We start from the raw sequence: 11989 nt of genomic DNA, 5'->3' as shown, positions 1-11989 counted from the left end.
CGCTCAACACGCCTATATTATCGCTTGCTGCCACGTCATTACTCCCGACTGCCTGGTCGGTACACAAACATTCTTAAAATCTTCAAGATTTACGTGTGATTAAAACGGAAAAATGTCTTTGTGTGATTAAAACGGAAAAATGTCTTTATGAAATTAAACTAGGAAAAACTTTTATTTAACTGTAACTTTTTAAGAAAAGAGTTAATACAATTTTGTTGATAAACTTGTGTAAAAGAATCAAATGTAAATTTTTGTGCTTCAACTTTAATAAACTTGTGTAAAAAAATCAAATGTAAAATTTTGTGCATGAACTTTAAAGGATTTTATGTTTGAGGTGAGCTATCTTAAATAGAATCATTAGATAAGAATGTTAAGTGATTTCTTTACATCTTAACTTCTTTAACAAGTATAAATAATTTGTAAGATCTTCTTTTCTTAACTTTTTTTTTTCATTTTTTATTCTTTAAATACTTTATATCATAATCAATATTATTTTTGAAGTTCTTTAAGTATTCTTTGGATTATTGAATTCAAATTTATGAACCAATTTGTCTAAAGAAAGACAGGAAGTTCTATTAAAAAAATTCTCTCTTAAAAATTTTAATTACTGCCAATTTATCCCTTTTCTAGTCAACATATATTCTTACAATATGTATTACAGATCACGATATTATAAATTCTAAATATTCCTAAAAGATTGAATACATTAAATATATTTTAAAACAGAAACATCTCCTCTGCATTTTTAGAATCTACTTCAGAATATTCTTTCCATTTATTTAAGGAAATTGATAATAAATATATTTAAAACATTAGTTAATCTTTTTTTATTTTATCACAATTTTTCTTTAACAGAGACTAATTCGTTAGCAATTTTAACTATGATTTTTGTTATAAGTACATTTCGCTTAACTAATACACCAACCTATTGAATTATAAATTGTTTATTAATAATTTTTGCTATGATGTTATGTGTTAACTAATGCTCCAGTAAACTGAAATAGTAAAATAAGAACTAAATGCTAAAAATAATATTTAACTGTTCTATAATTTAATACCATAAATAGATTTTTCCCTAACAGATATTTTTCAATATTTATTTAAGGGTAATGTTAATTAATCATTTATATTAAATTATTTTTGTAAAACTATTATACATTTTGATTAGGGAGGGTAAAGCTGGTAAGACACGACATGTTATTATCTCAAGCTGACTGTGCGTATCTTTTTTCAATTAAAAATTAAAATAGAAAATAGGTTGAATTTTTTACTTTTATTGTGTTGAGGTATTTGAACGATGCAAACATATAATAATATTATAATTTATATTAATATTTGTAAATTAATACAAATAATTTGTCTAAAACATACTCTAAAAGCATATAAAAGCTCATCACTTCAGAAATCACACAAAACACTTTGTCTAAAATATTTTCGGCTAATACAATAATTAATTTGTATAATTTTTAAATTTTCAATTAATTATAAATGATTTTAAAATTAATTACTATAAAATCATATACTATTTTATTATATGATAATTTATTTTGAAATCAACTCTGGCGAATATATGTTTAATTTAAATTGGTATAATCAAAGCATGCATGTCTATGTGTATGAAAAATAAAAAATAATTTTTTTTTCTTGTTTGGTCCTACAGCTCAGGTTTTCTAACCACGCGTCAGATAAGAAATCTGCCACGTGTGATTTTGAAACACTTGTTTTGCGGAAAAAAAATTGAGTGTTTGGAGAAGCCACAACAACCTAGTCCCCAGACCAGACGTCGTCGTTGGAATCAAAGTCTCGCAAGTCAGGGGTGTTTTTGTCCAAACAAAGGCCCTCTGAAATTCCCAATTTACCCGTCATGGATGGGACCGCTTCTTCTCCCTTTCTCAATGTCTTCTCTCTCTTCATACAAATTTTGTAACGAAAGAAAAATAGTTTATTTTTATTATGCCATTTTTTTGGTCTCACGGTTTTTGTGTGTGTGTGTGTGAGAGAGAGAGGGTATATTCTGGGTTTCGATACTCTTTGGAAACGAAAATCATCACCATTTATAGTTCTTTCAGCTTAACTATTGTGACGTACTTCTCTTTAATTATTCCTTGCTGAGTTCTGGGTTTGTTTCTCTCCACGTCATCGGGTAAGGTAAGGTAACCTTTCCATTCTTTTACCATTTTTCTTCACTTCTGATTCTGGTATCACTTTACTTGATTTTTCGCCATCTGGGTTTCTTCAATTTTTCATTTTTTTTTTGTGTAAAATGATTTTCTGGGTATGGTGGGACGATCCAGCGAAATGTTTTGTGTGGGTTGGTGTTACATTGCTGTTGAGATAATTTTGGGCCTGTGATTTCTGTTGAAAGGTTGGATTTTGCTCTTGTTATGATTTTCGAGATGTGCTGCTTGATGGTGTTTCTTTTGAGGTTGTTGTCATTTCCTGATTCAGTGTTTGGGACTAATATAGACTATGGAAATGGTGGTTGGGTGGGAGAGTGATGAATTGGGTTCTGAGTGCACGGATCAATTGTGAAGCTTATCTTGAATGAAGATTCATGGCATTTGGTTTTTCATTCTTACTTGTTTTTGACAGGGAAGAAATAAGAACACCGAGAACAGAAAGGGAGAAATGCAGTAAGAAAAAGAAGATCGCAGAGAAAAAGAGTCGTGAAAGGAGCCTAGGTGCATCACACGAAGACTTATAGAAAATGGGAACCCCACAAGTCAGGTTCCACAGGTATATGCAGTTAGAAGAGAGATCTACAGTTTTACAAGTATGTGTGTAGCGTTTTTCCAAAGAAGTTAGGTTTATAAGGGGGTTGCATCATTGTCTCATGATTTGTGTTTGAATTATAATAATCAGGATGATGGTTTTTAATTTTGTGAATTACTGGGCCAGTGGATTTTGTATTTGTAGAAAAATGGTTTCAATTTTTATTTTGTTGTGTTGATGTAATTTTGTTGTGAAGTTACGTTTATAGTACATTTTGCTCTATGCTTTTTTTTTTCCTTCAAAGGATCAATTTAGTTGTTCAATATGTCTTTTGTTTGTTCTTAGCTGCTTGTATACTGAGACTTTACTTGTCTGTTCCAAGGGACTTTACTTGCTTGTGCATGCTTATGTCTTTTTTCCTAAAAAATTAGTGTTTTCCTGTAGCGTTTGTCTTGCCAATAGACGAATTACATTATTAGTGTTTCTATTTATGGCAGATTTCCGTGTAGCATGTGAACCATACTGGGCTTTATCAATGGTTGCTGCTAGCTGAGAGTACAGTAAAGACGGTGGCTGCAATGATGTTGATGTTAGTGATAGATTAAAAAGAGCCAATTCATCTTATAATTGGATATCTCTAGCTGATATTTTGGTTACTATTTTACATTACCATGGATTTGTGAAAATCGACTGGTGGACTGGGTTCAGGACTATTTTTGTTGGATGTTCCAGTGTATTCTGGAGATGAAGTAGTTTTCGAGAATCCAGCTCTTGACATATCAGGTGGTGGATGAGCGGAATATAAGTGCTGAGCCGTTGGAGTCATCTTTCTGATCTATGATATAATATTGTCAAAGATAACTAATCACATTTGGTAGTGATGGAAGTAGCCCTTTCCCTTCAAATACAAAAGCAGAATTTGCATATAACAGGCCGCAAAATATTATGTGTTGGATCCCAGAAGGATTTGTGGCTTGTTGTGCGAGAAGGATCTCTAAATGATGTAGAGTTGGCCTTGGCATCATTGAAGAAGAGTGGGGGAAATATTAATCTGAGGAACACCTTTGGGTTGACTCCTCTTCATATTGCAAGTTGGAGAAACCATATTCCCATTGTAAGGAGGCTTCTTGCAGCTGGTGCAGATCCTGATGCCCGGGTAAGATAATTTCTCTTTTCAGCATTTTCTAGTTATCAAGTTTGGCATCTATTTGCTTACCCTTTTTATAACATTGATTCTGCTACTTCCTTCATATTTTGTTCTAAAGAGTCAAGACCATACAGTGCAATTGTTTCTCTGTTATACCTTGTGTTGGTAATTCTCTGTTATAGAATCACCCCTGCACATCAAAAAGTGAATGGTGGTTAGTTGATTGTTAAACTACTAAAATGATCTCTTAATTGAATTCAGAAAATGTAAAAATGTCTATATAATTTAACATGACTTTAAATTTTCCTACGAAGGTAGTTCTATTTAGAGTTTTCTAATGTTTAACTTGTATTGTATGGCATTATTGTGATGGATGTCTAATTGATTTTTTGAGCTGCAAAACTTAGGGACTGAAAGAAACCTAACTTGTAAGGAAATGAAATGTCCTTCTGAGATTGCTTTCTTGTAATTGAGGTTCTTTATTATTTTATGGTGTGTAATCCACAACGTATACTGTATAAGGATAAACCATCTCAGTTTTACTTATCCCAATGAGTGGAGAGTGGCTGCTTAGGATTGGAATGAATTGCTGATGTTCCTTCCCTTAACTATGGCTTTATCTCTCTGAATCCATTAATTAAAAAACTTGTGTTGTTTTTAGGATGGAGAATCAGGATGGAGTAGCCTTCACAGGGCTCTGCATTTTGGTCATCTTGCTGCAGCAAGCATCCTTCTTCAGCATGGTGCCTCTATTACATTGGAGGACTCTAAATCTCGAATACCTGTAGATCTCTTATCTGGCTCTGTATTTCAGGCTCTTGGAAATGAACAAAGTTCAGGTATAGATTGTTGTTTTTTGACTGCTTTAGATTGTTGTCACCATTAAAGTGATCATATAGGATGACAGTCTGATTTTATTGTATCTTTATTTAGTGGCAACTGAGGTCTTTAGCTGGGGCAGTGGTGCAAATTATCAGCTTGGAACTGGAAATGCGCATATTCAGAAGTTACCATGCAAAGTTGATTCACTTGGTGGTTCATTCATAAAGCTCATTTCTGCAGGGAAGTTCCATAGTGTGGCGCTCACTGCTCGTGGAGAAGTGTATACTTGGGGATTTGGAAGGGGTGGCCGTCTAGGGCATCCTGATTTTGATATACACAGGTATGTGGTTTGTTTTAGTGTGAATCTAGACGAACATGCTTTTTGTGTGTATTGGTCACTATTTATTGATTATGAACATTGAATAAAAAGAAGTTGGTTGAGTAAGTTCCTTAATAATGTTGAGTTCTTTGAGGGCCATTTGATTTGAAAAAAGTTGTGTTCACTTTTTTCCCCAGTTTTTATTGATTATTACTAAAAGGCTGCCTTGTTTTCATTTTGCTAACTTGTTATATTAGAAATTTCACAGCAGAAGTAAATGGGAACTTATTCCAGTTTTACTGCTAGCTATTGTTTTTGCAAATAGTTACATGCTTTTTTGAACCTTTTATGGATGAGGGATGGAGAGGGGGTATGTCATTGTTCTGTTCATGCTTTTGGACAATTTTCAATCAGAGTTTATATTGTTATACTCATTGCAGTGGTCAAGCTGCTGTCATCACTCCCCGCCAAGTGACTTCTGGTCTGGGTTCCCGTAGAGTGATGGCAATTGCTGCAGCTAAGCATCATACGGTTATTGCTACTCAGGGCGGGGAAGTGTTCACTTGGGGATCCAATAGAGGTAAAACTTGATGATATTCATGCTTATATAAGTTAAGTCTTGTGTGTTGTTACTGTGTAAAGTAAACTACTTTACTGGACTGCATCAAAATGGTCTTTTCCCCTCATCCCTCCTTTTGTTTTATAAAGTGTACTTGTGATTTTCTACAAATCAACACTGTGTAACTGAGAAAGAATTAGTCTTTCTTTATTCTTTGTTCTGCAGTGTGAAATATGAGAAAGACATAATTGACATGTGTTTTCTTGTTTCATTGTTGTGTAGAGGGACAGCTTGGGTACCCTTCTGTTGATACACAACCCACACCTCGTAGAGTATCTTCTTTGAGGTCAAAAATTGTTGCTGTTGCTGCAGCAAATAAACACACGGCTGTAGTTTCTGATTTAGGTGAAGTCTTTACTTGGGGTTGTAACAGGGAGGGTCAGCTTGGTTATGGCACCTCAAACTCAGCATCTAATTACACCCCACATGTGGTTGAATCCTTGAAGGGAAAGACTTTGGCCAGAGTTTCTGCTGCAAAATATCACACAATTGTATTAGGATCTGATGGAGAGGTAACTAATTTCGGACTATTGTCATTTTGTTAAAATTTCAAGATTTTTAATTGTAAGAAACTCTAGCTACCATCTTCATATTTGAGGTACAGTTATAGGCTCCCTTAGGACCTTAGGACTCGTGTCTTGCAAGTAAGACACCAAACACTTTACATAGATTTGGCCTAAAATACGACCTATAAACAGAAGAAGCCACAAAAGTTAATTAGAACGCTTGAAATTATAAAGGTAACTGCAATTTTAATTATTTTCTTCCTGTGGTTCCTGCATATACAGTGTTGGTGTATACACATTTTACAGGGAGGGATAAGACCTGCTTTTATTAGTTTATTTTTGTTCTATACCAAAATTATACTGAAGTTCAACAACTTGTGTTTTTCATATAACATGGATATGAAACATTAGAGTTTTCCTTGTTAATTTTATAAAAAACTGTTATATATAGGTGTTGTCATTTTTTTTTGGGGAGATAACAGTACTTTCTACATCTTTTAAGTTCTAATTTTCCATTTTTTGAAGGTATTTACCTGGGGTCATCGACTTGTTACTCCAAAACGTGTAGTAGTTAGTAGGAACTTGAAGAAAAGTGGAAGCACTCCTTTAAAATTTCACCGCAAAGAACGGCTTAATGTGGTTTCTATAGCTGCTGGAATGGTACACAGCATGGCCCTTACAGATGATGGCGCATTATTTTATTGGGTCTCCTCTGATCCTGATCTTAGATGCCAACAGGTTCCAATTCTCTAAACTTTTCTCTTCAGTTGTGTTCATTTCCCTGAGACAAACAAGTTGACTAAAAACACTTCCCCTCTTGTTTAATTTTAACAGTTATATGCTATGTGTGGAAGAAATATGGTTAACATATCAGCTGGAAAGTACTGGACTGCCGCTGTTACAGCTACAGGTGATGTTTACATGTGGGATGGGAAGAAAGGTAAGGATAAGCCCCTTGTTGCAACTCGGTTGCATGGTGTAAAGAAGGCTACATCAGCTTCAGTTGGTGAAACACATTTACTAATTGTGGCTTCACTCTATCAACCTGTCTACCCTCCCAACATGATTGAGAATTCTCAGACCACATTGAATAGCAGGGATGATATGGAAGAGTTAAATGAAGACATTTTATTTGAGGATATAGATTCCAGTAAAATGATATCTAGTGTACAAAATGACACTAGCAGGCAGAGATCTACCCCCAGCTTAAAAAGCCTCTGTGAAAAAGTAGCTGCAGAGTGTTTAGTGGAGCCACGGAATGCAGTACAACTGCTTGAGATTGCTGATTCTCTTGGAGCAGATGATTTGAAGAAATATTGCGAGGTACTGGTCTTGTCTACTGCACAAAGTATTAGCAATGTATATAATGTTTCAAATAAATTGTCTTTGTTCTTGCTTCTCTATTCGTTATATAATTTATTGCTTAAAGTTTTCAAATACATTGCATCCAACATGCGGATGCACACATACACACAACAGTTAAGACCATGAATAAAATGCTGACATTTGTCATCTTAAAGATATCAACTTGAACAAGCTTGCATTTAAAGAAAGTAACATGAACTGAATTTGATTAGTTGAAAATAATTAATGACTTCAAAAGTCACTGCATAAATTTAGCAGACAATTAATAAACAGAGACTGTAAAAATATAAACTTAAATTGAAAGAGAGTACTTATTATTTCTCATTAAGCTTTCTCTTAATTAAGCAACAGAAACAAGATCTGCGGCCTCCTGTTTGGTAAAAAAGTAGATTTCCTTCTATCCACATTCACATAATTGTTGTTTTGTACATCACAATATTGTTTTATAGTCAAACTTCTGTCAAGTATTATGAGAACTTGATATGAAATTATTTTTTTATTGAGATATAATTAATAATTAATTTCTTTAATTTAAAAAAAAAAGTGGATAGGTGTACTATCTCGGGTTTGGGACCATTAATTTCTAGAACATATTCATATTTAGGTACAACCTTTGCCGGTTAATAATATTTCTCTTTATCATAATAGCTCTGGTGGACATAGTTTATTTTTTAGTGCATAGTAAATGGTAATGCAAATTTTTTTTTGAAAGTTTTATATGAATGAATATGTCTGAAGTGGCAAAGAGTCCAACTTGTCTGAAAAAAATATCAATAAAAAAATATAAAAAACTACATTCACAAAAATCCAGAAATATTGTCTAGAGATGGTACGAAAAATACTTCTCATGAAATTATGGCTACTACCGTTCTTCATTTGCTACAAAGTTGCATTATTTATGTTGGTTAGATTTGGTTATTGTTTGTTTCATTCACTGTAATTAAATATTATTGTTTGCAAAGTATTCGTGAATAAGTATTATTTTTGAAATTGGACAAAAAAAAGATAACTACTGTGACTTCATTTTTAAGTGAATCACTAAATCATAGAAATAGGGAAAATGTTATGGTGTATTTTGCATCTGAAATTATCACATGCACATTTGGTAGACGAAAGTGAAATGACAAATGTAGGAAGAATTATGCTTTGCTTTATTTGATTTGAACCTCCACTGTCACATGTTTTCATTGTTTTTTGTCTCTTATGCTTTGTTTACTAGAAATATTTTTTTCTTTACTAAATTTATTAGCTAATATTTGAGAGATAGTGTTTTATTGTACTCCATATTTTGCAAGTGTTTTTGTACTGGTATACTTTATGAGATATTTGGCGTTAATGTTGGGTGGTATCTTCTAGCATTGCACACATTGTATAATTATATCACCATGTAATTAGCCCTGTACTTTAATTGTTTTTTTGCTGATATATATAGCTGCATATATATCTCCTACATCGTAAGTGTTCTAAAGCTGTTATTATTTACTGGTTACAGGAGATTGTCATGCGCAACCTTGATTACATATTTACAGTTTCATCACATACCATAGCAAGTGCATCACTAGATGTTCTGGCTAACCTCGAGAGGTTGCTAGACCAGAGGTCATCTGAGCCATGGAGTCACCGGCGGCTTCCTACTCCAACTGCTACTTTCCCTGCCATCATTAACAGTGAAGAGGATGATAGTGAGATAGAGTTTCAAAGGACTCGTGACAAGCCCTTGAAAATGGAAAAAGTCCAAAGAGTAGATTCTTTTCTACAGCCCCAGGATGATTCTGATAAAGAAATCTCAAAAGTAGTCCGAGCTATAAGGAAGAAGTTGCAGCAGATTGAGATGCTCGAAGATAAGCTGTCTAATGGACATCTTCTTGATGACCAGCAGATTGCAAAGCTTCAATCTAAGTCAGCACTTGAAAGCTCACTTGCAGAGCTAGGTGTTCCTGTTGAGACGTCACAAAATAAAGAATTGTCTTCTATGTTACCAGAAGGAAAGGGCAGTAAGAAGGGTAAACTATCAAAGAAACAAAGGAGAAAGAGTGGCAAATCAAACATAGGTCAGACAGAAATAGAATCTGTTTACTCTAAAAGTGAAGCCATTCCCAACTCGGAGGACCTGTTGGACATTGACATCATGGGGGTTTCTGATTCAAAGGTTGGTTTCCAATGTGCTATCATACTATTTGAAAACATTGGTTGAAATTATATTTCCATTTAATTAATTTTCTTGCTTATAATTTTTTGTGCTCAAAGGTTTTCAGCATAGAGAAGTAACTTGTACTAGATGAAATCAATTATAGACTGATCACTTGTAGTTTTAGATTGGACCTTTTTTTAAGAGTATTTGTCTTGATGAACATCTCTGGGTTAGATATGCAATATGAACTCTGAACACTGTTAATTCGGAGTGCTCCATATAGTCTTTAATCTGTTGACGTACCTGGCTTGGGTAGTTCATTAGTAAAACAATCAGGTTTGAGGCTTGTACAACTTTCATTTTAGAATAGGGTATATGCAATTTCAGATTTTTAGTTGTTTAAGATATACTTAAATAGAAGTTATTGTCTTAATTAACCAGTTATACCTTTCAAGAAACTCCTGTTTGAAGAGATTGTTCATTGAAGGAACACCTTCAACATCTTAAAAACGAATGCTGTTATATTTTGCAGAATATTTCTCAAAGAAGTTCTTGTCTTTTACTTCCTGTTATGAACTAGAATTAGTTGCACAGTTCCTTGTAATGCTTAAAATTCTATATTTTATTTTATATAGGTGGAAGAGGATGATGCTGTATGTGAAGAAATCACAGTAGACCAAGGTGCAAAAGATATAGCTTTTGTAGTGCAGAAGAATGATGCTTTAGAGTTGCTGAAAGCCAAGGGTCCTTCACCAAAAGCTTCAAAGAAGAAGAGCAAGAAGGGTGGTCTTTCTATGTTTCTGAGTGGTGCTCTTGATGAAGCCCCTAAAGAGGTAGCTCCTCCTCCTCCCCCAGCACCAAAAAATGAGGGTCCTGCATGGGGTGGGGCCAAGTTCATGAAGGGTTCTGCTTCTCTTCGCGAAATCCAGGATGAACAAGGCAAAATAAAGATAAACAAGCCAGCCGGGAGCAAAGATAAGGTGGAAGATCTTTCTGATTTTGGCAGTGGGGTTAAAATAAAGTTGAGTTCATTTCTTCTTTCCAGCCCAATACCTGTTACCACAACTCGTAGTTCCCAGGTATCTGATGGAGAAATAAGTACCCCTCCTTGGGCTGCTTCAGGAACCCCTCCCCATCCTTCTCGGCCATCCTTAAGGGACATCCAAATGCAACAGGTTTGGGATTTAACTCTTCCTTTCATGTTCTTATTCTCATCACACTGTTGTAAATGTGTAATGCCTGCTTTGAATCATTAGCTCATTGTGCATTTTGGCCTATTTTTGTTTTTGATTGCATTTTTGGCATTATTCTACTTCTAGTGTATACTTTTGTTCAACCATGGATGTTGTTTTACATACAGGGAAAGAAACAACAAAGCCTTTCACACAGTCCAAAGACTAGAACAGCCGGGTTTTCCATTGCTACCGGTCAAGGCGGCTCGCCGTCGGAAACAACTGGAGTTAGTCGCTGGTTTAAGCCTGAGGTAGAAACACCATCCTCAATTCGTTCTATTCAAATTGAGGAAAAGGCTATTAAAGATCTGAAACGCTTCTATAGCAGTGTCAAGATTGTCAGGAAGCAATCTTGATGCTATCCAATAATGTATCTAATAAAGTAGCAAGAAGGGGCTCTTTCCTGTTCTTCTCTACCTTGAGCATTACCATTTTTTCTTATCCTCTTTTCACTTTCCCTTTTAGTACAATGACTAAATTAATCTGTATAGATAGTTTCAGTGTACATCCTTTCTTTTCAAATCAAAATTGTAGCTTTAGTTTTTTAGCATCGTGGGTCTTTCCCATTTCTCTATGTTTTCCCAACTAGCTCTGTATATGACCCAAGATTTTTTTTATGTACTCATTTTTAACCGTCTCAACTTAGAGAGTGGTCAATAATGATCCTGAACCAGATGCCAAGGGCAGACATGGTTACTGTTTTCCTGACTCAAGTTGGTTCAAGGCTCAAGAATGTCAGAATAAGAGGGCACTTCTTTCCGAATAAGGGCAGTGTATGGCCCCATATCAGGGTTATTCCATCAATCTTCAACCCTTAATTTCACACTATATTATATTTATCCAGTGAGTTGTGACCCTTCTCTACTGCATTAATGTTGTTCCATCTAGTAAAGAAATATTTGGACTTTGAAGTCATAATAATTGTTCAAGTTGGTTTTTTGTAAGCTTTCTGTATGCTAGCAACATCAGAGGCTATTCTCAGCCTTTTAGCTTTGCAAGTCAAGTTCATTTATTATTTTAAATAAAACTTCATGTCCTTTTCCCTGGATTTGGTTAAGCAAAATAGACTTTTGGTAACAAGAAAAGATAGTGGTTGAAAAAGAATAGCTGTTGCATGTTTGGTATTATTGTTGAAA

General features: G+C 34.4%; 1 protein-coding gene across 5 annotated transcripts; it reads left to right on the top strand.

The window, feature by feature from the left end:
* The first annotated feature begins 1750 nt into the window (after window positions 1-1750).
* LOC137813925 (ankyrin repeat family protein / regulator of chromosome condensation (RCC1) family protein) lies at window positions 1751-11797 on the top strand. Of its 5 annotated transcripts, none has more exons than XM_068616411.2 (12): window positions 1751-2148; window positions 2593-2736; window positions 3210-3868; window positions 4521-4698; window positions 4793-5021; window positions 5441-5580; window positions 5842-6131; window positions 6651-6863; window positions 6960-7448; window positions 8983-9639; window positions 10257-10796; window positions 10982-11797. In XM_068616411.2, the coding sequence occupies exons 3-12, from the start codon at window positions 3593-3595 to the stop codon at window positions 11207-11209; spliced, it is 3240 nt and encodes a 1079-aa protein (XP_068472512.1). In that variant the 5' UTR covers window positions 1751-2148; window positions 2593-2736; window positions 3210-3592; the 3' UTR covers window positions 11210-11797. The 5 variants fall into 5 exon arrangements, with proteins under 5 accessions (XP_068472512.1, XP_068472513.1, XP_068472514.1 ...); XM_068616412.2 differs by having other exon boundaries at window positions 1913-2153; XM_068616413.2 differs by having other exon boundaries at window positions 1924-2143.
* The last annotated feature ends 192 nt before the right edge of the window (window positions 11798-11989 follow it).

The sequence above is a fragment of the Phaseolus vulgaris genome, chromosome 1, assembly GCF_051622355.1.
Source record: "Phaseolus vulgaris cultivar YP4 chromosome 1, ASM5162235v1, whole genome shotgun sequence".
Classification (NCBI taxonomy): domain Eukaryota; kingdom Viridiplantae; phylum Streptophyta; class Magnoliopsida; order Fabales; family Fabaceae; genus Phaseolus; species Phaseolus vulgaris.
Note: the sequence above shows the minus strand (reverse complement) of the source record. Positions and strands in the feature narration are given on the sequence as shown.

Excerpts from the sequence above, each read along its gene's own strand:
- LOC137813925 (XM_068616411.2), top strand. The coding sequence starts at position 3,593 with ATGGAAGTAGCCCTTTCCCTTCAAATACAAAAGCAGAATTTGCATATA. Across the intron at positions 3,869-4,520 it reads GTGCAGATCCTGATGCCCGG|GATGGAGAATCAGGATGGAG; the intron begins GTAAGATAATTT and ends TGTTGTTTTTAG. Across the intron at positions 10,797-10,981 it reads GGGACATCCAAATGCAACAG|GGAAAGAAACAACAAAGCCT; the intron begins GTTTGGGATTTA and ends TTTTACATACAG.